This window comes from Antechinus flavipes, chromosome 2, assembly GCF_016432865.1.
Source record: "Antechinus flavipes isolate AdamAnt ecotype Samford, QLD, Australia chromosome 2, AdamAnt_v2, whole genome shotgun sequence".
NCBI lineage: Eukaryota > Metazoa > Chordata > Mammalia > Dasyuromorphia > Dasyuridae > Antechinus > Antechinus flavipes.
The window spans coordinates 573,273,298-573,299,524 of NC_067399.1; the positions used below are offsets into that span (position 1 = coordinate 573,273,298).

General features: G+C 36.9%; 1 protein-coding gene across 1 annotated transcript in view; it reads left to right on the forward strand.

Moving 5' to 3' along the window:
* CEMIP (cell migration inducing hyaluronidase 1) overlaps positions 1-22,774 on the forward strand; it is a 110,771-nt gene extending 87,997 nt beyond the window's left edge. The window contains exons 22-28 of the mRNA XM_051981163.1: positions 2,751-2,962; positions 4,124-4,309; positions 7,373-7,577; positions 7,861-7,947; positions 10,023-10,180; positions 17,892-17,992; positions 19,614-22,774. Of these exons, the coding sequence (XP_051837123.1) occupies positions 2,751-2,962; positions 4,124-4,309; positions 7,373-7,577; positions 7,861-7,947; positions 10,023-10,180; positions 17,892-17,992; positions 19,614-19,741 (1,077 nt within the window). The 3' untranslated portion in view covers positions 19,742-22,774. The remainder of the gene's footprint in view (positions 1-2,750; positions 2,963-4,123; positions 4,310-7,372; positions 7,578-7,860; positions 7,948-10,022; positions 10,181-17,891; positions 17,993-19,613) is intronic.
* The last annotated feature ends 3,453 nt before the right edge of the window (positions 22,775-26,227 follow it).

The following is a 26,227-nucleotide window of genomic DNA, read 5'->3' on the forward strand; positions in this document are numbered from 1 at the left end:
AGTCATAGCAATGATCTTGTGTAGGTGAAAGACGGTATCATTTAGTGACAAATTCTGAATTTTCATTCCTAATTTAAGTTCTGATGCTATGGCTTATGCTGTTGCTTTTGTTATTGAGTCATTTTAGTTGTGTCTAACTCTATATGATCCCAATTGGGGTTTTCTGGGCAAAGATACTGCAATGGTTTGCCTTCTTTCTCTCCGACTTATTTTACAGATAAGGAAACTGAGGCAAACCAGGTGAAGTGATTTGCTCTGGGTTAAACAACTAATAAGTGTCTAGGATTGGATTTGAATTCAGGAAAAGAGGTCTTTCTGACTTCAGGTTCAGTGTGCTATCTACTGAGCCACCTCGCTGCCCAGTGGCTTATTTAGTTAGATATAAAATGACTAACCTACCCCAGATCACTTGTGAAATTTGAGTCCTGTAATAGTGCTTTTTAAAAAATCTTATTTATCTATTTTATTTTATTTTACAATTAACAAGCATTTATTTTCTGTCTTTCCCACTTATCCCCAATTTAACATCCCCCCCATTTAATAAACAGGCATAGTTCAGCATCACAAATTAACAGTCTTGTGCTATAAGAAATAATGAAAGGTTAACACACTGAGAACTTCTGGATATGTTTCCATCAACCATAACAGGCATGTCTTTTCTAGATGTGCCAGATAGGATATTGACAGACTATTATAAAATTCTAGAACTGGAAGGAATTTTAAAAGTTCACTAATCCAACAAATTCTTATGTATATGGGGACTCCAACAAAAATTTTCATTTTTCTCTTGAGTTTTGATTTTAAAATTTTGACTATTTAGATAACTGATAGAAGCATTCCTCCACTGATTTATTAAGCCTGCCCATTCAGGGAATAAATATCCATTAAGTGTTTATAGAATGAAGGGCCAGTGAATTTGGAACCAAGAGCCTAGAATCCTTGTGCTGCCACTTTACTGCCACCAGGCGAGTGATTTCATTTCTCTGCCCCCAGTTCTCTCACATGCAAAATATGGATAACAATATTTATACTATCTATCTTATGAGGGCTTTGTGGGGATCAGATAATTCGATCACATTAGGCATTTTTATTACTGCCTAGACTATAAGGCACTATTATCTCCTTGCTGAGAAGCAACATGACATATTGTTTTTCAGTATTGTCCAACTCTTCGTGATTATATTTGGAGTTTTCTTGGTGAAGATATTGGAGTTATTTGCCATCCCTTTCTCCAGCTCATTTTACAAATTAGGAAACAAGTTTTAAAAACAGGTCAAATATTTTAACATGTATAGGATTGCTTGCCATCTGGGGTAGAGGGTGAAAGGAGGGAGGGGAAAAGTCGGAACAGAAGTGAGTGCAAGGGATAATGTTGTAAAAAAATTACCCTGGCATTGGCTCTGTCAATAAAAAGTTATAATAAAAAATAAAAAAATAAAAACAGGTCAAATAGGGTTAAGTGACTTGTCCAGAGTCCCACAACTTGTAAGTTATCTGAGGCCAGATTGGAATTCAACAAGATGAGACTTCCTGATTCTAGACCTTGTACTCTACCCACTAAGCCATCTGGCTGCCCCAACATGGTGCAGTGGATAGAAAGGGAGTCTCTAAACCAAGACCTGAATTCAAGTCCTGCCTCTAACACATGTTGGCTACATAACCCTCGGCAAGTCACTTAAACTCGGTGCTCTGTAAGTCTCCAACACCATAAGTTGCTATGATTTGCATAGGTAGAGTTTCTTTATCTAGGGAATTCCCTAGACCAATGAAGTCACAAATCCAGTACTTACCATATATCTTTAGTACATATGTGCCTGAGAAAGTTATAATCTATTCAATTCAATTCAACAAATATTTATTGAAGGGAGAAAAGAGAAGAAAGCATTTTAAAGTGCCTACTAAGTGCCAGGTACTATGCTAAGCACTTTATAAGTATTATTTCACTCAATCCTTGTTGAGTATCTTTACCTGCTGTGTCATATATTGATCAGTTCACATTTCAGCTAGAAGATCCTATCTTGCCTCCCTATTTTTGATATCACATGGATCCTGTAGTTCAAAGACTCAGAATCTTCTGTAAAGGACTGGCTGTACTCCCTCTCCTCCTGTCTCCTGTTTGTCACTAATGGATTTCAGCTTATTATAGAATAATCATTTTGGAAAAAAATGTTGTCCACTTGTTATGGTACAGAGGTACATGCCTGAATGCAGAGAAGTGCTGTTCCTTGGCCCTTCTGTTTTTTGTATTGTCTTTTGAACATCCTTGTTGGGTCTAATAACTAAGCTTTGCTCTTAGTTATTTCTCTTGAAGACAACTTCGTAGGGTGTCCACTCATGCTGGATGCTGATGACCTAAAAAGGGATTAGAATGTGGAACTTCCTCTTGGGCAAAGGCAAATGGAATTTTAAAAGGGGCCTGACTTGCTTTTTCAAAACATATACATTGAATGTTAAACAGACTCCTGGCGTCTCACTGATGGCTCCTGAACTGAGCACTCTGTTCTCCAGGATACACACTAAGCTGAAGATGGATGGCACCTCACAGCTATCCTGTAAACCAGGGAAAGCTTTGGTTACTTTCAAAAGGAGGACCAGATGCCTCTGATTTGACCTTTTTGCCTTTGGTTTCTAAGAGAACACTTGGGTGAAAGCAAAGAATATATGTAGATGATAACCAGAAACTTTTAGAGTAAATCCTGATGATTTCTCTTGTGTGTTTGATTGTGTGTCTGTATGTGTTTTCAAAAAAGATCTACATCCAGGCCTATAAAACCAATAACCTGGGAATGAAAATCATCAAAAATGACTACCATGACCATCCTCTTCACCTAGAGGGGGCTTTAACAAAAAGCACCCATTACCAGCAGTACCAACCAGTCATCACCTTGAAGAAGGGCTACACCATCCACTGGAATCAGACAGCACCAGCAGAATTAACCATCTGGCTCATCAACTTCAATAAGTAAGTGAATACTGGTGCTTTGGATTTAAATAAGATGTGAGCCTTAGGTTAATGGTTATCTTCCCAAATCTCACTGAGGGCAGGATCTCCTGATGCATCCTCATTTGGACTTATCTCCCCCATGAGCTAGTCCGAGAAAACCAATCACTCATCTTGTTCCACTGATTAAAAGTTCTCCCACAGCTCACCTTAAAAGCTGTTGGATTGAGTCATCACTTTGATGAATCTGGGATTTCATGGGTTTCAGCCTTTCTTCCACAAGCATAAATTACACTCAACCTTCTCACTCTCTGCCCCATTTGTCCATGTCCTTCCATAACTTTCTGCGAAAAATCTACCCAATGTACTGAAGGCCTTCCTCTAGGCATTTTGACATTTCACAAATTCTGGAACAACCCTTGTAATGTTCATCTATGATCTCTCACCATTGCTCTGTGATTCGCCCATTCCATTTTTTAGTCTTTTGTCTTTTTCATCTCTCATGCCTCTTCTTACAGTTTGGCTGATTGTGGGCATATTGGATACAATATGCCCACTTGCAACTTGTCTCGGAGTTATTTCTAAGTACAAATTAAAATTTTAAATTAACCAAGACAAAAATTCCATTTCATAGAGAATTATTTGGCTTGGCTTATAATTATGCTCAAGACACCACCACATATAATTCTTTGCCTCTCAAGGACCAGGACAGACAACTGAGATAATGCCCAGCTGGCAAAACTGATTGAAATATGAATCTTTGCTATCCTTTGGAACTACTGGTAGTTTATATAGGACACCTCAAAAGTCTTAGTGAGGTTTTAAGCTGTGGAGTCAGGAAAACCTGAGTTAAAATCTGGCCACAGGCACTAGCAGTATGACCCTGAAAAAGTCATATAATCCCATTTGTCTCAGTTTCTTCATCTATAAAAGGAGCTGGAGAAGGAAATAGCAAACCACAACAGTATCTTTGCCCAAAAAAACCCCAAATGGGGTCATGAAAAGTCAGAGATAACTGAAATGGCTGAAAAACAACAGCTTGACATTTAGTAGTTTAAACCTCCACTAAGACTTTTGGTACACCCTATGTATTACCCACAAACTCTACATTTAGAATTTTTCGTAAGATACTCAGGAGGTTCAATCACATGATTCTTATTTGAACCTTTTTTCCTACTTTAGGGGTGACTGGATACGAGTTGGATTTTGCTACCCCAAAAATACAACGTTTTCCCTTCTCTCAGACGTCCATAACCGCCTCTTGAAGCGAACCTCTAAGACAGGCACCTTTGTAAGGACCATGCAGATGGAAAAAGTGGAACAGAGCTATCCTGGCAGGAACCACTATTACTGGGATGAAGACACAGGGTAAAAAATACTCTCTAGTTGCATATGTGATGATGTCATCCATAGTTCACTGGGTTCCTTGGAGCCATAAAACTAAAATGGTTATGAATGGATACAAATAGTTACCTGGACCAACCTTTTATTTCTGGTTATCAATGATGAGTCCCTCCATTTTGGCCACTGACTCCAAAAAGGAGAAAAATGAAATAGAAAGGTTTATTTAGTGTTAAACTGGAATGAAGTTTAGGGGCTACAATTTTTGTAGGAGTGATGAAAACAAAATCATATTACTATCATCTATCTTAAATCATTTGAAATACAAAGATGTTTTTTCTTGTGGTTCTGATTTCTATTTTCTTCTTGATATCATTGGGAATTCACATGTGTGAATGAAAGCATAATGTGCCCTTTGGAAGATAAATATCAAAAAATCAAAAAAATGGATACAATGCTAGCATTAGAGACAGGAAGGCTTGGATTTAAATTCTGCCTCCATAACTGGGTGGTCATGGGCAAGTTATTCAACCTCTCTCAGCCTCAGGTGACTATTTAAATAACTTATTAAATAGAATATAGATGGCTTTAATGGTTGTTTGAGGTATAGAAGTAAACCTCTGATAGGTTAAAGATTAAAGATGAGACTAGATTAAACTTTAATTGTTAGGATAGAAAAGGTGTCTAGCTAAAATCTAACAAAAACTATGTATGTATAATATTACATATTTATTCAGCCATATCTGGAAGCCATCCATTCCAGAGAAGAAAAAAGAAACAGAGACAGAGACAGAGATACAGAGGGATAGAGGAAGAAGAGACAAACAGAGAGAGATACACACACACAAAGAGAGACAGAGATACAGAGGGATAAAGGGAGACAGACAAAAACACACAGAGAGAGATAGAGAGATAGAGACAGAGAAAGAACAAGAAGAAGGGAGTTGGGGAGAGTAAGAGAGGGAGAGGAGAGGAGAAAGAGAGCTATTATCATTGTCATTGTTATTGTTGTTATTTTTATTATATTCATCTTTTGTGACCTAATCAGATGATATGTAAGAAAGGCCTAAAAAAAAGTTACCTACCCATTGCTCAACATCTCTGTAAAATGCTCATCAACTTCTCATGAGGTTTGAAGGCAAAATTATATTTTCTGCATCTTAAATTCTATGATAACTTAATGACAACTAACTTCATTGGTGGAATGAGGGAATAGAAGAATTCTTGGTACCCCCTTTTTTGAGAGTTGGTCTCCCTTTCTCACCCAAATTAGAAATACAATTTGTGGCCTGATCCCACTACTAATCCACAAAAGTTTCTGACTGGGTCTGATATACCCATCTATAGACAACTGGTTGCTCCCTTCCTCCTAGAGAGTCCCTATATTGATGATGGATTTAGTACAGATACCTCATTGGTTTTAGTACTACTGTAGCTCAGAACTCCTACAATCAAATGATCCACAACCTTAGCCTCCCCAGAAGTAGTGATTATAGTCATGTAATCCCTACATTCAAGGGTATAATCCTCTTTTAAAAGGTTGTAAAATTTTATGTTGCCACCATGAGCCTTTTCCCTATTCTCTCACTTTCCTTCCTTTTATCCCCTCCTTCCCTCCTACCCTCTCTCTTTGATTTGTTCTCTCTTCCTCTCCCCTTTTTGTATTCTTATATTCTTTTTCCTATTTGATCCTTACCTCTCTAGCCCCAAGAGGAGACTCTTGTCTATTCAAGAGTATCCCAATCATGGGAATGTATTGACCCTTCCTCAAGTATGTGACAATTTTCCCTTTAATCCATTACTAGATTATTTGGGAATATTCAAAGTCTCTGGATAAAAAGTGGAGTTTGGATTTTGACTCCTTTATCCTTTTAGAAAACACAACCAAACATCCTTTTATCACTGTTCTTTCCTATATAAGGAAAGATGGAGCCTTGCTGGCAATCTTTGACTTGTTTGTGATTTCTTGGAGTCATGTATGGGTCACCAAGTAATTGGATTTTTGGTTCCTCAAGTCTGGTACCTTATGTTCCTTTTTTTTTTTTTAAGAAAATCACTAGTTTTCATGACCTTAGGTCAGGATTATCCCTCTTTTATGTCAAAGCAAAAAGCTGTACTACAGAAATCAAAGCATTGTCATTGTTTTCAAATACCTCCCAATTGTGCCAGCTGAATTGTACAAAATGAATTATTAGGTTTCCTGGAGTGAAAATTAAGAAAAATCAGCCCCACCATTTTAGGCTGTAGGAACAGCATTAGCTAGATTAGCACAAGATGCTGCCACCTTTTCTACATCCCAACCCATCCACATAATACATTTTTAGTACTGTTGAATCCTTCATGAACTTCTCCAACATTATTTAAAACCTCTGATATCATTTGACTCCAAATTGAGAGTAAATAATAAACAGAGCAAGAAAATTTTAGGGTTGATTGCCCCATGGGTCCACACTTTTCCTTAATAACATCCTTCCTTTATTTGCTGCTTTAATGTCAGCTTATTCAGTAAAACAGGTAATTAAGAAACAGGACAGAACACCAGAAATATGTGTGTTTGAAGATCTCCAGAAAACATATTTCTTAAAGCATTTGTTCAAGTTATTGAAGTAATATTACCATAGCCAAGATCTTCCTGCCTCTCAATTAACTGTGCCATACTGCTTTTCACAGGAGAGATTATGTGATGAAATTCTGCTGTGGTTCAAATGGTTCAGTTCAGATCAGTGACATCACAAGCCTAAACATCTTCATAAAAATTACAACAAACTTAATATTCTTCCTATACTGACAAGATTATAAATTTCTATATAACAAACCCTGGAAAGACTCTTGAGAATTCATCAGATTAATTGTACTGGAACTGGGGCACTACAAACAGTGGATAATTGAGTTCTCCTTATTTGTAGGGTAGACCAGACAGTGACTTCAGGGAACACAGGAAATGATGAAGCTTTGAGGGTTCATCAAAATTTGTTGAATCATTTAAGTAAATTGGGGCCAAACTGGACTTACTCATCTATAGCTAACATCTGTGCTTTCCAGTATCTGAATTTCAACGTAAAATGTCCCAACTCTACTTGCTTTCTTCAGGCTGCTTTTCCTGAAACTGAAAGCTCAGAATGAGAGAGAGAAGTTTGCCTTTTGCTCTGTGAGAGGCTGTGAGAGAATCAAGATTAAAGCATTGATCCCAAAGAACTCTGGAATCAGTGACTGTGAAGCTAGAGCTTACCCAAAATATGCTGAGAAAGCTGTCGTGGATGTACCAATGCCAAAGAAACTTCTTGGTGCTCAGCTGGTAAGGGACAGAAAAGATAACTCAGCATGTCTTCCTTCTTCGGAGAATCTGTGAATCACTTTAATCTCTATGTGCTTGCTAATAACGACCCCTTCAATCTATTAACCTTATAAGATGTATCTCATAGCCACTGATAAGTCTAACAGAACTCATAGTTCACAGTTCCAGAGACTGGGACTTACCACATGTCAGATCATGTCAACTTCACCCTAATACATACACATATATGTGTGTGTATATATGTAGATATAGATATTCTGTTTTGTTTTGTTTTGTTTTCTAGAAAACAAAGGACCACTTTCTGGAGGTAAAGATAGAAACTTCTAAAAGCAGATTCTTCCATCTTCTGAATGATTTTGCCTATATTGAAGTAAGTAACTTATAACTATGTCCTGATTAACTTCACATAAATTATAAATAATAGTAATAGTCAGAAGATGATTTGGGGTTGAAAGGGATATTAAAAGCCAATCCAAAACCCTCATTTTACAGATGGGAGAACTGAAGTCAACTAAAGGATTTGTTCAATGTCACTTTGGCAGGGCCAAGTTGAACCTATTTCTCTGTCTCTGAATTCAACATGCTATGTTATCTCCATCAATGAAATCACAAATCATCATAACTATAATAATAAATCAAAACAATAAACTTATTCATATACTGACAGATGGCCAATGACTATATGACAATACAGATCCTGAATTATTCTTGAGAATTCATCAAATAAATTATACCAAAACTCAGGCATTTTCATAGACAAAATTCTAATCCACAGTATCCTGAATATAACAGTGATCAAAAAAATTTAAGATAGTTCCTTGTTGTTATTGTCATAATCAATATTAATCATTTCCAAACTTCATAGAATGAAAAGCTTTTTAAAATATAGAGACCTAGTAAAAGCCAGAAGATAAAATACATATTATAACTATTATCTTGTTCTTATATAGTTGACTCCAAAATACTTTTAATGAACTTACAAGAGATTATTCTCTATGCTTATGAGTTTTTTGTTGTAAAAAGCAGCCAGTTTATTAATTCATTAGTCTTCAGAACATTAAATGTAAACTAGATAACACAGTGGTTTATTCCTGATAGTAGAATCAAGAAGATTTGAATTCAAACACAACCTCAGATGGCTTTTTAGCTATATGAGCAAGTCACTCTGCTTCAGTTTCCTCATTTGTAAAATTGGGATAATCATCATCATCATCATCATCATCCCCGGGTTGTCTTGAGGATAAAAAGAAATAATATTTCTAAAGTGCTTTTAAAAAATCTTAAAGCAGTCCCTAAAAGCTAGTTATTATTATAGCAGGATAGTAACTTGTCATAAGACTGCTTATATCTGAATGCCATTGAAAAAATTAATTAGAACGAGGTTACAAGAATAAAAATAATAAATAAATGATCTAGTGTTGTATCTAATGGCTTAGAATTGGCAAAGCTCTCCCTCTTTGGAGAGCTATTTATATTATCTCCTTTAAATCTCACAAAATTCTGCCAAATGGGTTTGTCTCTGTTTTTAAAGACTAATGACACCACAGGGTGATTTCTTGACTTGTTTATGAATTGGATTTAAGTGAGGCAGAAGTGTGCAAAGTCATCAGCCCCATTTTCTCTTCCCCCAAACCCAAAGTCCAGCAATAAAACAAAAACCAGAATGATTAGTGATGGCCCAGAATGCAGTAATGACTTTGGGATCTGACCAAGCTTTAAGCACTCCACAATACCTCCTTCGGCCACCTTCATGGCCACTGGAACAGATTGTTCTCATCCATTCAGGGAAAGTCTTCACATCCTTGGTAGAGACTTTCTCTAACTCACCCATGAGTCTGAGGCCTCTTGGTTACCCTCATCCTGATTTAGCCTGCCTGATGGGACAGTTTTACTGGGATATGGCTTCTTTGAGGTCTATAGCCTCTTGGAGTTATAGGTAAGAGCTGGGTGACCTAGATGGGCAGCAAACACGGATAAACAGCTTTGAAAAGGGCTGGGGCGGGGGGCAGGTCTCATACCAGAGGTGCTAGTCTTCCTTGAACATCCCATGCACGTGGTCACTAAGCTGCCAACAGATAAACTACCAATAGAGATAGGTTATAATAGAATCACAGAATTTCAGAGCTGAAAGTAACTTCATAGACTATCTATTTCAACCCATAATTATGGCACCCAGTGTTCTCAGGCAGCCTTGCATAAAATTAATTACCAAGTCTATTCCTGCTTTGCTTGCTAGGTCAGACAAGATTAGATGCATTAAGGGTGACATGAATATAAAATAAAAGAGCAAACTGTCTTTGAAGTGATGCTGTAAGATTTCATACATTCTAAGTCAATCTCAAGGTGACATGAATCCACATGGGAGAAATCTCGTACAGGTGAACATATGGGCTTAAATTGTCACAATTCTTCAACCCAACATGCTTTATTGTCTTTGGTCTACAGGTTGATGGTAAAAAGTTTTCTCTCTCTGAAGATGGCATCCAAATGGTTGTGATTGATGGGAACCAAGGGAAAATTTTGGGCCGTGTTAGCTTCAGGAACACCATTCTGCAAGGAATTCCAGCACAGATCCACAATTATGTGGATGCTCTACCTAACAAGTAAGTTAGGATGGCCTGTTTCATGAACTTCAACCACTTTGTAGATTGTACTTGATATTGCAAAGCCCTGCCCATTACCCTAGAATATTATTTAGAGTACCACAGAGCTTACCCACTCTACTCTTTCATCACCAAACTTTTCCCTATAGTCCAAACTTGGGATATTTATTTAGGAGTTCTCTATATTCTGGCTTGGATACTTGTTTGTGCCCTGAACAATTGCCTTAAATTTTAAACCATGGGTTGACTCCAGGCACTCTAAACACAGGTTAGCTTATGGCAAAGTGGGCCACGTGCTATGAATGAGAATCAGCCAATCAGTAAGCATTTAAACCTGGTGCTGAGGTAGGCACTTGGCATACAATGGCAAAAATGAAACTGTCTTACCTACAAAGATCTTTTTTCTGCTAAGAGGATAGATACTGTTAGATAAGTACATACCCAATATATAAAATAAATGCACATTAATTGGGAAGAGGGAGGAACACAAATGACAAAGAAGGATTTCTTAAGATGATGATACTTGATCTAATTCTTGAAGAGAGAAGGGGTTCAAGAACTAGAGATGGGGAGGATAGAGCATTACAGGCATTTAGAATAGCCTGTACAAAAGTATAAGATAGGCAAGTCAACAAGCATTTATTAAGCACTTACTGAGTGTCAGGCACTATATTAAAATCTCAAGCAAAAAGAAAACTAGTCCCTGTCTTCAAAGAGCTTACATTCAATAAGGGAAAATAACACATGTACACTAAGCATACACACACACACACACACACACACACACACACATACACACAAACCTATAGTGGGAAGAGGACCATACAACATCATGTTGTCAAAGTCAGAAAGTCAGAAGTAAATTCAGAAGGGAAATAAAGTTTGGCTGGTCTAGAAATCTCCCTAAAATGGAGGTCTCAGGAGGAACTCAGCAATGAGAAGGGCACCTGCACTATTCCATAGTGAGAAGTCTTACAGAATTAGATTGATATTCTCAGGTGAGGAGGCCCTAGGTTCTGGGGGAAATTCCAGGTACTTCCAGTAGCTGAGAATCATGGTGGCAGAGGCCAGAAAGTCAGAAACTGTGATGGTTGGTCTGCCCTGGTCCCATTCCAAAATGGAGGCCCTGGAAGAAACCTGCCAATGGAAAAGGGAGCTATTGTGACAGAAAGTATTCTAGGGTGAAAAGACCTTAGGTAAGAATAGAAAGGCAGGAAGTAGAATGCCCTGTACAAAGATTAAGTTGGTCAAGGTGAATGAAGTGTGATGGACAGAAGGGTAGCATAACATCATTCTGGTAAAATAAGCTAAAGCCTGACAATGAAGGATTTAAAATGCCCAACAAAGCAGTTAGCATTCTATCTTGAGGGCAATGGGGAGTTACTATAGCTTCTTGAGCACTGGAATATCTCAGTTAGAACAGTGCCTTAAAAAGCCCTCCTTCAAATATTAAACCAGGATATTTCCTAAGTCTGATTCTACATCATGGGATCTACTCAGTTTTTGCAAATTATTCTGAAAATGTGAGGCTTGAATTAAGAATAAAACACTGATCCTAAAGATTACTTAGATAAGTGACTATGGAGACAAAATCTACCCAAACCCTTAGGTCTTTAAATCAGCAGTAGCTACAAAGCTTAGTAGATAATGTTTGACCAGGAATGTGGAAAACCTGAGTTCAACTCTGGCTTGATATTTATTTTGTGACTGGGAAAGCCATTAAACATCTGCCTGACTCAGTTTCCTCATCTGTAAAACAGGGATAATAATAGCTTCTATCTCCCATGGTTCTTATAAGGATGAATTGAGATAATAGTTGTAAAGCACTTAGCACATAGCAGGCACTATAAAAATGTGAGCTGCTATTATTATTATTATTATTATTATTATTATTATTATTATTATCTATAATGAGGCTTTGGGTGAGGATCACATCAGCCCCTTCCTGTACAAAAGGGAGAGGGGAAGTTTGCTATGCTAGAAAGAAATGTTTGTGAAGCTGGAGGTCTCAGAAAGAGAAACTGCTCTAACCTATTATTCCATGTGAAATTCAGTGCTGGCAAGCTGAGTGTTAAGGTCACACAGTTACCCCATTTTACACCCTTCCATTCCCATCTTTGTCCCCTTTGCCAAATCATTCAGATCAGAACCATGAGGCGGTCCATCCCACCATCCACATCCTCCCATCGAGAGCAGCACCCCTTCTGTTTCCTTGGCCCTGCTCTGGCGCCTTCCCAGGATCCTCTTCCTTCTTCCTGGCCGCTGGCTATGTTCATATTGAAGTGGAGTAGAGGGATGGAGAGATGCCATTTTTATGGGGCAGGCAAATGTTAGGCAATTAGGGCCTGTCAGGAAGAGGGAGTGTCCGCTCTAGTGCTTGGATGTTGGGGGGGGGGGGGAGGAGGGAGAAAGGGAGAGAAAAGAGTATTACAGTTTCCCTGGACCAGAACCAGGCCCCTGGTCCTATAATCTAATCAAGTTGACTATGCAAACTTCCCAAAAGTATCCATCTGCAGTTATATAGCAGTTATTGTTTCTTTTAAAAGCTTCCCTGATGGGAAAGGCTTAGCCAAGGGGGAAAAAGAAGCATTTTTTTCTCCTTCTTCTTTTATTAAAAATAAAAGTGAAATGCATGAGGAAATCCCTCTTAGGAATAACAGTCCAAATCCAGAGTTATTGTTGAGCAACCAAAGGGAACTTAGCTTTTATAAGGTGCCAGCATATTAGTTTCTTACTCTTTAACCTCTTTGTGCCTCAGTTTCCCATTATTCAAAATGACAGGATCAATTCCAGATTCTCTGAACTGAGAGAGAATTCACAGACTATCCAGTCCAACTCATACTTGGCTCTAACCCTCTCCCCTTAGAGAGAGGTTATGAGATACAGAACCTAAGTTTCTCCCTTCAGCCTGTATTTAACATGCAGTAATATAATATGTAATATAATACAGAAAGATATAAGAAAAATCTTAAAAGCACCTCTCCTTGAAGCACATGGTTGATAGTACCCTTGGGCAAAAAACCTTTGATAGAGAGATGGGCATTCACAACTGGCCCTAATACTATTGCTCTCTGCAGTTATCCACAGCTACCTGTTTTCCTTTCCAGCAAACATTATGGCCACTAACACCACGTTAGCCAGCCTTGAAGCATCCTGAGATGCTTCTCTTAGCCTGGGAAGGGCTGGATTCTGGTTCACCATTAGCTGTATCAGGAGAAGAATGGAATTTTTCAAAGGATTTTTCTATGAAAATTAACAAAACAAATCACACAAGGATAGGAATGGATGCTCTTTACAAAGAACAGAGTTCTTATACTTAGGGTAACTCTAATCTAGCCAGAGATGGGACCAGCTAGAATGTTCTTATTGTTTATTTCAGCCCTTCTGAGAAACTCAATCTCAAAGTTCATCTTTTTAAGTCTTGGAAATTTTCCCTTTCAATTCCCTCTTTTGGTCTCTTCCCTTTAAGGGAGAGTTCAGATGTTTTATTAACATCAACTCAGAAGACAATAGTAGTAATTGTAATAGTAGTTGTAGAAATAGTAGTAGTAATGTCTGAAATTTATTTAACAAGTTATGAGTTTAAAAGCACTTTGCATACATCATTTCAGTTTATCCTCTGTTCTATGTGGCAAATAATATAAGTATTATTTTCCTTATTTAACAGATGAGTAAATTGCGACTCTGAGAGTTTGACTTGCCCAGAGGAAGTCACAAAACCAATAAGTAAAAGCTAATTGACAGAATTATGCTATGACTCACTGACCACAGGAAATATATAAATACAAAGTTTAATCATTTGAGACGATTATGCCTTATCTCTATATTATGATCCACTCTACTCACATTTAGCACCAAGGTGCTAGATGAAAGGCCTCGTTCAAAAGCCAGTTCTACTTTTTAATACATATCTGAACTTTTGGATAAATCAATTAACTTCTCTGGGCCTCAGTTTCCCAAACTGTTAGAGGAAAGCAATGTACTTCAATAATGATCTCTATGCCCCTTTCCAGTTCTGTGATCCCAGAAGAAGCCATGAAAGCAACAAAGAATTTACAGAGAAGGAATTTTAGTATAATTGTCTCCTCTTTGCAGAAGAGGAAGGTGATCTTTCTATATTAGTGAGGCCTCATTAGGAAACTATTTAATTCACATGAGATATTCTGGCTTTCAAAAGTGATCCATTATCTATATGTAAGTGTATAATAATAATAATTATATATATATATATATAAGAAGAAGAAGAAGAAGTAAGAGGTTGTGTGAATGAATCATCTATTAAGTACCTCCTATGTTCTAGGCACTGTGCAAGTTAGTAGGAATACAAATTTTAAAACAGATATTCTTTTTTTTTTTAATTTAAATTTTATTTTATTTAATAATAACTTTGTATTGACAGAATCCATGCCAGGGTAATTTTTTACAACATTATCCCTTGCACTCGCTTATGTTTCGTTTTTTCCCCTCCCTCCCTCCACCCCCCCCCCCAAGATGGCAAGCAGTCCTATATACGTTAAATATGTTGCAGTATATCCTAGATACAATACATATTTGTAGAACCGAACAGTTCTCCTGTTGCACAGGGAGAATTGGATTCAGAAGGTAAAAAATAACTCGGGAAGAAAATCAAAAATGCAAATAGTTCACATTCGTTTCCCAGTGTTTAAAACAGATATTTCTCACAGATTTTACATTCTAGTAAGGAGATGATGATTTCCTGGTGGATGGCCTAACAGCATGTAAAATATGGTCTGGGGCCAGCTAGATACAGTGAATGTTGAATTTTCATTCATTTACCCACCAATCTAGTTTGCTTAATTCCTGAAGATTTTGAATGGAAACTTTAATCATCTCAACTATTTCTGATCATCAAAATAATAACTGAGCACTTGACCCCCAAAAGCTAGTTAATCTATTTGATGACAAATACACATAAACCTCCTCCACAAGAAACTATTTGAGTGGCATGGACAATAGGACCTCAAAGAAAGAAAAGATCTCTGGGGCCTGAGATGATCTGGGAAGGTTCTCACAAAGGACATGAACCTGGAGCTGAGCCTTGAAGGATAAATGGGATTAAGATAAGCAGAGAAGAGGGAAATGACTATGGGGAAAGCAATGATTTTAGGCAGCGGGATGGTATGAGCAAAGGCTTAGAGACAAATAAATAAGACTAATCTAGTGGATCAGGAAATTTCTATTAAGGAAATAGTGAGTGATAAAGATGGAAAAGCAGATTAGACCCAATTAAGCAGAGCCTTGAATAACAGACTATAGAATTTGAACTTGGACTTGTAGGCACTGAGTCTCATCTTAAGTTCTGAAAATAGGAGTGATGTGAATAAAGTAACATTTTAAGAAGTTTCATTTTCTGATTTATGAAGTTCAAATTGAAGACAGAATACAACAGAGGGAGGGAAGTATCTGTTACATCCAGGCAGCCTCGCTGAAATAAAGGGATGTCTCCAAAAACATTTGGAGAGTCATTTTTTTCCCTGAGGTCTCAGGGATAGGACACAGTCTCTCAAGAGTTTATATTCTAGTGAGAGGAGAAAGAATGAGATATCTATATAAATGAAAATAATATACATTAAAATTATAAAAGTGCACATAAACAATGAGAAAGGGATGGAAGAATGATGAGAGAAGATTCTCTGAGTGCTAGAAAAAAGGTTCTACTAATGGCAAAGATAGCACCTGAGCTGGGGTTTAAAGCAAGGAAGATATTGGTAGCTGGAGATTGAATAGAATATCTTCCAAAAATCAAGTATAAACATATATAAATACATGAAAATACACAAAAATGGGAGAACACAGAATGAAATCAGAGAAGAATTATTGGTCAATTTGGCTGGACAACAGAAGGAATGGAGGAGAGTAGAGGGAAGGCTGGGAAGATAGGCATAGGCTAGACCAATGTAAAGAGTTTGTTTTTTGGTAATGAGAAATTACTGAAGTTCTTTGGTGGGGAATTGCTATGATCAGATGTGTACCTTTGCAGTGGTATGAAGTATGAATTTCTGAAGGGAGACTGTGGAAATAAGAAAAACAAGAGGCTGTTATAAGAGTCCAAGTGAGAAATAATGAAAATTTGAACTAAGGTAGTGACAGTAGGTATATTAATGAATATTACACAAGTAAAATCAACAAGTAAGTGACTGGATATAGAAAGGGAGAGGGAAGAGTCAAAGATGAAGTCCAAGTTTCATTTTGGGGTGAATGTGGTAGTTGTGGTGGAATAGTTAAATGGAGGGGCAAGTTTGAATAGGCAGGAAATGAGTTACATTTTAAAGGCACTGGATTTGAAGTATTGGTGAGATATCCAATTTGAGTGTCCATCAGGGACCTATGAAGAGATAAACTTGGGAACCCTCTACTAGAAGTGATTGATGAAGCTCTGGAAGTGGATATTGTTATGGAGGAAGAAAGCATCTGGAGATCAGAGAAGAGAAGAGGACCAAGGACAGAATCTTATAATACACTTATAAGAAGGAGGCAGAAAAAACAGTGAAAGGGGCCAAGAAAAAGTGGTAGAAAACAGAAGGATAAGAAGAGACAAAAACAGGGAATAGTTAACCATGTCAAAAGCTGAAAAAAAAAGATAAAGAAGAATGAGTTAGTAAGTAGGAAGCCACTGATGACCATGGTGAGAACTGTTTCACTGGAGTGGTAGTAATGAAAGTCAGGTTGTAAGGAAATGATTGAATTATGAAACACATACTACTCTCCAGAGAAATTTGACAAAAGCACAGGAGGACTCCATGTTAAAATGATCAGTCTTAGAGTAAAAGAGAAGGACCCCTTCCTGCTATGGGGTAAAAAACATGCCAAGGGATGGGGCTATGCACTGTTGAACCATTTACCTCAGCCTTCTGGGCTATGTCCTGGTTAACTGCTCTCCTCCTTTCCATTTATTTCTTTTCAGTTAATTGTAACCCTAAGAAATGTCAGTGGAAATTTCACTCATTTCTTTCCTAAAGTAGATTATATGAGAAATAAGCATCTGGGCTGGAGCTAGATTCCTTCAAAGACTATGAGAACTCAAAAGATGACCTTAAATGGGAGAAATAAATGGCCAATTATTGCTGGTCTCTTGTTACTTATTGTTTTTGCTGGATGCACTTAGGAGATTTTAGATAAATTCACTGAGCAGTGCAATTAAAGACACCAAGCTACAGAGCTCTTATTACACTTTACAGTCTAACAGATTATATGAAAAACCTCCAGCTCTTTCTGTTCTCCTTTTACTCTCCCTTTTCCTCTCTGTCCTGAATCAGATTTGGATTCTGACTCATTATATGGCCTTGTATTGATAGAAACCTATATAAAAGGGGGCTGAGACCATAAGGTACAACCTGAATTATTATCAGTTTTACAATCTGTGTGCTACATGTGATTAGAGTTCAATTTGAGAAAGAGCCCAGAAGAGGAGAGGGTAAGGGGATGAAGGAATTCCTATATTGATGGAGTCTATTTTGTAGTCTCATGGCCAGATGAATGGGGGGAGTTCATGGGATTTATTATGAGATTGTTTCTCCTGAGATCATATGCAAATCCCATAGAATAATGTTAAGCTTATAATTTCATTATGCCTTCTTTCTTTTCTTTCCTAATTCTATGAGTACTCATGTCAATTTATCTCATTGTTATTCTAATAATAAAAGATTAAAAATACAGTAACATATCAGCTAAATCATTTTCTATTTCCTAGTTCCATAATATTGATAGCATCAAAGGGAAGATACATTTCCAGAGGTCAATGGACTAGAGTCCTAGAAAAGATGGGAGCAGACAACAATCTTAGATTAAAAGGTAAGCAATTTGATTGAGTTTTTTTTTAAGAAAACACACAAACATTTTATTTTAATTTAAGACCAGATTAATAAAGAAAATCCCCAGATTTATTTACTCACTTGCCAAACAAAGCTCTGACAAAATAGAGCTACTTACACAGTGAATTCCACATACTCTGCCTCCATTTCTTGTCATCTGGGTTGGCCAGTGAGTAATTTTTCCATGCTGTTCAGTAGATCTAAATGATAAAACTGGTAAAATGGTGCTTTTATGCCAGAGATGGTAACACTATATATATAGTCATCAAATGTCAATCAGGCTATCACAGAATATAAAGGAGAGTAAATGGTCAAGACTAGGGTAATACAGTAGAAAGAACCCTGGGTTTGAATCCTACCTATGCAACAGTGGACTTGATTTCTCTTGGCCTTGGTTTTCTAATCTGTAAAATGGAAGTGATAATCTTTACATTATCTCTATAATTTGATTGTCATTAGGAAAGTACAAAAATATGTGGTACTACAACAATTTAAACTATTGTTATCTAGTCATTGGGGAAATTGTAAAAAATACTCAAAGATGCTATCCTTGCCCTTCAGAGACTTTTAGTCTTGGGCAACAATGCATTGAAAAAAAAACACAACCTTTGTTAACAATGAAAAAATTTAAAACCAAAAAGATTGAGGAAAGGTAATAAATGCCCAAGAAGAAAATGATTCATTCGGGGCCTGAAAAACCCTTGTGCAAACCTTAAAAGAACATACCTCAATAAATTTTAGAGTGGTAAGAGATCTTAGAGTTCATAATTAGGTTATCAATAATATGATACTTCATAGTTTACAAAGATCTTTCATTTGATTCCTATAAAAATATGCAAGGATAAACTGTTACCTATTTTACAGATAAAGAACTGAGGGTTATATAACCAAAGTGTTGTATAATAGCTGATAAAAGTTTTGAACTAGGATTCAAATTCAAGTCAATTTCTCTTTCTACTATACCATTCTTCCAGTTATAGAGGGTCAGGAGCCACATCTCCCTTCACATGTTGGATTTGTTGTATGACAATACAATTGTGACTTCTTTAAAATTGAATTTGTTCACCTGCAAAATGCTAATAGATATACTGCTAAGTCGTTGTAGAATGTGTTGTGCTTCCTAAGGAAAAAACACTAACTCTAATTAGCACAAAAGAGTCTTGTGACACAGAGTAATCATATATCTATATCTATATCTATATCTATGTATCTATATCTATATGTATAGCTATATCTATATCTATGTATCTATATCTATATGTATGTGGATGTAGATATAGATACATAGATATAGATATAGATAGATAAATATATACATAAATGTGGGTGTGTATATACATATACATATACATATAGAGAAACTAGGTATGAACTGGGCAATTGCTCTAAGGCAGAGCCTGAAGATATATAGAAAGAGTACAAAGGAAGAGGTTGGCAAAATTCTGAAAGACTTGAGCCCAGGATTAAAACCAAATAGATGGTTTCAGGCTTATATTGGAAATAGATGGGTTGAGCGTCAGACTATTTGTGTGCATAGAGAAGTGACTGTTGTTCTAAGGCAATGTTACCTTTACTCATGGGCCTAATTCATTGCCTTTCAGAAAAAATGGCTTTTGTGGGTTTCAAAGGCAGCTTCCGGCCCACGTGGGTAACCATGAACACCGCCGAAGACAAAGCCAAAGTCTTTGAGCTGGTACCCATCCCTGTGGTGAAGAAGAAGAGGCTGTGAGCCCCCTCCTGTCCGTGTTTGTGATCCTGCTGTTATCACTACCTGAGTGGACTTTGTTACTACTGACCCTCCTGAGCTGAGACCAGCTGGTTCTCCAGCCCTCTAGAAATGTGCCATTCAGGAGCTGCGTGTGATAGCCCCGTCTTATCACCAATGGACCAAGAGGGCCACTGGGAACAGAAACTTGGTGCTATCCATCCAGCGAGATGGCTGGCGATTGCTGCTCCTTGGAAGATGCTGACTAATGCTGGATATGCTTTCTCCCCTGAGGGACAACTGCAGTTGTACATTTTTGTAGTGTGCTCTCCCTCTCCTCCTGTCTGTGCCTCATGAGGGTTTTGGGTTTTTTGGTGGCATAGGAGGGAGGTTCTGGATCACTTTGATCTCAAGGATCAATTTAGTCTTCACCCAGTGCAGGGAACTCCAGTCCAAATGGGAAATTGTGAGAGGAGTTTTGTAATAATTTTCAAAGCTCAAAAGCAATCTACCCCACTGATCATTCATGTTCTTTAAAAAAGTAGCCCAAGGCTGTTGGATATGTGAAAAACAGCCCTGATACTAAGGTCATTTTTCTTCCTCTGCAAAAAGTTTTAGAGTTGCATGAAATGAGGATGTGACGTCTATTTTCTGATATCAACAGTTGACGGGTAGAAGAGCATTGATGGCCACTACAAAAGTCCCTCAAATACCTGTCATCCAGATCAGCCCATGTTGGTACTCTAAAATTGGGGTTTTCATCCCATGTCTGCAGAAGATAATTTTTTTTGGAGGATAAACTTTTATCCCTAGTATTGACTAGTATATGACTAGTATTAGTCATGCCCCAGGTATATGCTGAGTATCTGAAGTAAAGAATATCCCTGGGTCTGACCAAAGCAATAAAGGTCAGGAATCTCAAGTTCTCCACCACTACTGACCCCATGAGATGGTGCTTTCTTGTGACCTGGGATATCCAATAGAAAAGCATCCTGTGAAACTACTGAATACTTTTGTATAATAGGAAGCATCAAATTTTGTAGCTAGAGAGGACTATGAAAGATCATCTAATCCAATTCCCTCATTTTACAAACAGCTAAAAAGGGGAGCGTGGCAGAGAGTGGAAGCCATTTATCCAAGCTAGTTAGTGGCAGAGCTGATATTAGAACTCAGATCTTTCCTCTCCACTGCACCATGATGCCTCAAACTTTAGTCCTGAGTGCTCTCATGAAACTCTTAAACAGCTTCTAACAATTATGAAATGATTTTAAATGCCTTTTTAAAGTAAAAACACTGCCCAGCCCAGGCCAATGATCAAGCACCAATCATTTCCACTCCAAACCTGAAACCAAGTAACCGTTCTTGGTTTCTGAGATGGCTTTTACTCTTCATCTTTATCTACTCTGCTTCAGATGCCATATTCTGTTCTGGGATTCATCTGGTGCTTCCAGAGGCTCTGGATATGTAGGGTTATCGAGGAAAGATCAATTAGGGCAGTGGTGTTAGATAAAACAGAAAGATCCCTGTCAGCAGGTTTCATATTGACTTATAAAACCACAAATTAACATTATCTACTTTATGTTGATTTTTATGCATTTTGTTAAATATTTTCCAATTATATTTTAATCTGGTTTGGGCCATACTCTAAACAGAGGCCATGATTTTGACACCTCTGCTTTAGGGCATTTCTCTGGGACCAAAAATATTTACAAGCCATTTGGCCATACCTGGAATTTCAAAGGACTCATGCACCATGTCTTAAATGTTCCTGTTTTCTCCCCCTGGGGGCTTCCTACCACTTTTTCATCTTAATTGTTTTCCTTATAAAGAACCTTGGAATGAGCCCCTTGAAGGAAAGACACAGCTGTGATTGAAATTATCCTCATCACTAAATTATGTATTTGTAGGCTCAAGTCCTCTCAATGTTCTTGTTTCTGTAAATCTTGATATGATTTGGGCTTTTTGTCTCCCCCTCCAAACTACTCCTTTGTTCCTTTCAAAAAGAGCTAATGATACTCTTGTATAAATTATACCTCTTAGACAATAATGAGTTACCTCCCCAAAAATATGTCAACTATTGGGGATCACACAATCAGTCGTTGCTTCAACTCATTAGTCCACTCTACCCAGGCAAGAAGCAATCATATGCATGGCTGCTTCTTTCTTAACAAATTACTAAGTTCTCAGGGTAAAATCTTATGTGTCTTCGAAACCAATTATTTTTTTTTGGAGGGAGGAGAGGAAGAATAGGCAAACCTCATTTAAAGGCATTGAACTTTTATTGATTCTCCACAGTTTTACTTCCTTTGTTTCCCAGATTTAAAAAAGAAAAAAAAAAAAGGTCTCCTACTGTGAATCACTTGGGATGTGATCCCTATAAGGTGACCAAGAGTTATAAATAGTTTCATAAATCATATGTCAGTCTTTTAAAGAATAAGTATTTGGGAATACAGCGAGTTGCATGTATGTAGCACCTAGGTAACTAACTAGTGAATGATCTGTGCATTTGTTTGTTTGTCTAAATTAGCACAAATGACCCATAAAGACCAGATATCTGGGCAAGTTCTCTTCAGTACTCATATTTTATTACTATTTTTCCAGAAAGGGCCTCTTCCTTCCATCTCCATTAGTAAAGTATTAGACTTATGCAGCATATTAGATTTTTGCTTTGTTTCCTCACCAAAAAAAAAAAAAAAAAAAAATCTCTTCTAAAACTCTTGTCTCTTTCATGTTGCCCGAAATAGCTGGTCCTTTTTCGGAAGTAGATGTATAATTTTTGTATGTATACATTTCTTATAGACTTCACAAGGAGAAAGATATATTTTCTATTTATTTATTATAAAGGCACTACTAGAAGTCATTTTCAAAGAAATGAAGAATTGTATTAAATTTTGTGTCCACTCACTTCCAGACAGATGAATACACAATTGAAAGTGTCCCCTGGACCACAATACATGAATCTATTTGAAGACTTCATTGTTCTAAAAATAGTAGGTTACAAAAGAATTACCCTGTTATAGTTTGGAATAATTGTCACATAATAAATATTCAAATTTATATCGTGATTGTGTCTTCTTTCATTTTTCATTACAGTAGAATCCTTTCAAATTATGGATTTTATAAATTAATGTTTTATTGATTTCTTTTATTTAAATATAATATTCATTACCATATAACCCCATCCACCTAGTGAATATTCCATGTACCAAAGATAAAGAGCTTAGCAAAACTAATCCAAAAAGATATCATCCGACAATGAGTACAACATTCTACATTCATAGGCTTTCTCACCTGTCCCATCTTTCCAAGAAAAGAGTATGATACATTTCCTCATCTTTTCTCTAACACCAAAATTACTCATCATTATTCTACAATGAACAGCAGTGATGTCAAATTCAAATAGGAACAAGACAACTAATCCTTACATAAGGATTCCTGAGGGCCACTTATTGGCCTGGTTTTAAAATGTGATATTACATATATTCTACAGAATTTTTATTGATTTTGTTAAATATTTCCTTATTACATTTTAATCTGCCAAACACATACACAAACCATCATTCTTTAGAGCTTTTAATAATTAAAACATAACTAGAGCCAGATCCAGCAAGGACCGTTCCATATTCTGTAAGCAGATACAAATAAGAGAAAATACAATTATCAGAGGATCATAGATTTAAAGATAGAAGGAATCTTAGATGTCAAGAAGTCCAATCCCCTCATTTTACAGATCAGGAAACTGAGACCCCAAAGTGTATGTGACTTACCCAGAATCCCCCAATTATTACCCCACAAGGGTTTCAAACTTCTTCCTTTCTTCAAAACAGGATCCTAAATGGAAATGAGATTAATTTTCCTGCTTAGTTCCAGGAAGTTATATTTTGATACATTCACAAGAGAAGAGATATGGGTATTCCTTCTATCAGTACACATCACAACTCATCCATGCCTTCTTATTCAGTAATTCTTGTCTATGTCTTCCCGTGAATCCTCAATAGAAGATCTATCTACCATGCTGGAAACCTATCTTTAAGGGATTTATGGGGCCCTTCAACAACCTGGTGAAACCTATATTTTTAAATCTCAATATTTTAAAATGTATAACACAAAATAAATAGGATTACAAAGGAAGCCAATTGTATTAAAATACAATTAGAAAAATGATATAAAAAAAATTCAGGGCAGGTAGATGGCATAGTGGGTAGAGCACCAGTCCTAAAGTCAGGAGCACCTGAATTCAAATTCAGCCTCAATCACTTAAGATTTGCTAGCTATATGACCCTAGGCAAGTCACTTAACCCCAATTGCCTTGCCAAAACAAAAATAGAGTAAATTTTTAAAAAAGGTTCACAGACCCAGGTAATGGGGTCTTCTTTTTAAAAGAGATCTCCACTTTAGGTCTTTTAACATTTTATGGATACTAGTAAAGCAATTCAAGTTATCCTGCCTGTTATTTCTCACTCTTGCTTCTGACTGGCCCATGTCCCTTTCCTTGATACCTTTTACAGCACCCCATCCACATAAATCATTGTTGTTAATGTGCTAATGTTATACTCAGTGCACAGCTCTCTAATGTTGAATCTTGGAAATGTTTCAGCTAGAAATAATCCTTAAAGAGTTATTAGTATTGGAAAGAGGGTATTTTGAACAAGAAAAAATATCTTGAGGTCCTTAAAAGCCCTTCAAGATCCCCAAATAGATTTCTCCCTCTAGTCATCTCTGGCCAAGCTTGTTGTCCAGCTGCAGCTCTATTAAGCCCTCAATATTTAATCTATATCAAATTGCTTAATATACTGGGGAAGGAGGGAAACAAGGGAATGAGAGAGAAAAATCTAGAATTCAAAATCTCATGTTGAAAACTGTCTTTACATGTAATTGGAAAAAAAAATAGAATACCATTTACATAAAAAATTCTTCCTTTAAAAGATTTTTTTTAATTTGCCCTCAAATCCAGGTAAAATTATTTCTTAAAAATTATTTTAAATTTTTTTTACATATATATATGTAAAGATAGTTTTCAACATTAATTTTTGTAAGACTTTATGTTCAAATTTTATTCTCTCTCTTGCCTCCCCCTTCTCCAAGACTACAAGCAATCTGATATAGGCTATACATGTGCAATCATGGTAAACACATTTCCACATTAGTCATATTGTGAAGGAAACAGTACAAAAGAAAAAAAAACACATAAAAAAACAAAAAAATTGTGAGAATTGTATGCTTTGATCTTCATTTAGACTCTTTCAGTTCATTCTCTGGATGTGGATAGCATTTTTCATCATGAGTAAAAAAAAAAGTGAATTTCTTTTTTTAAAAAACAGGTTTCAACTTTGAACAAAAGAACAGGAATTCTCTTCACTGCAATAATCAATTTTAATTCCAGATTACTATAATAAAGAATGCCATTATCCCCCATTAAAATTGATGGACTCAATGTAGACTGAGATATTTTAAAAATATATATCTAATACACAAAGACTAAAGCAAGTACACAGAATATATATGTTTGTAATATGGGTTTTGTTTTTCTTTCTCAAGGGGCATGGGTAAGGGAGTATAGTGGAGGTAGAGAAGAGGTGAGTAGCAGAGAAAGCACTCGACTTTTTGTAGATGGTAAAAATAATAAGCCTTAATTAAAAAGTAAAAAACAGTATAATTTTAATATTTATCTTGTAGTGATATGAGGGGTGGATTCATCGATGATAGGGGACTAGAGGTAGAGAAACCAGTTAGATAGGTAGCTAAGAATGTAATAAAAAAGAAAGGTGTGTGTGTGTGTGTGTGTGTGTGTGTGTGTGTGTGTGTATGTGTGTGTGTTAGGGTAGTGGCAAAAAAAGATATAGGGGAGGTATTACAAAGGAAAAATCAGTAAGACTTTATTGGGATAGGGGAGGATAATGGAAAGGCAAAGAAGAATCAAGAATGACTCCAGTCTCTAGTCTGGCTAGGTGAAAAAAATGTTGAAAACGCTATCAGAGAAAGCTGAATACTAGTTTTGGAGAGCAGAGCGTGTTAAGTACAGTCCTTGGTCTCCCAATGATATCTCAACTGGCTTCTCCCAAGAGCTCCCAGGTGAGGTGGACCTGAACCGCTAGGACTTAGCCTTTTACCTCTTGCTGTACTTGTTTGGGAGTAAAGCAAAGGCTTTTGCAGGGCAAGAGAGACTTCTATATGTTTGAAAATGGATTAGTGAAAGAGTGAAGATGCTACAGAGCAAGAACACTGAGACACCAGGAAAACGGCTAAGGGGACCTAGAACACTCTAACCCCACTCCCTTTCAATGAGTTGACATAAGTTTGGAAAACCAAAGTTCCCTGGGAAGTGGAATCAGAGCCTGTGGTGTCATTAACTGGAAATTGAAGAGATAGAAGAAGGACTGAGGATAAAGGGGAATTTGCCTCCAAATAGATTAAGGATTCCATAAGACATAGTGAAGCTTGTAGGAAGAGTAGGAGTGGTCAGACATGGGGTGAACTGGATTAAAGTTATATTTTTGGAAGAGACGGGTA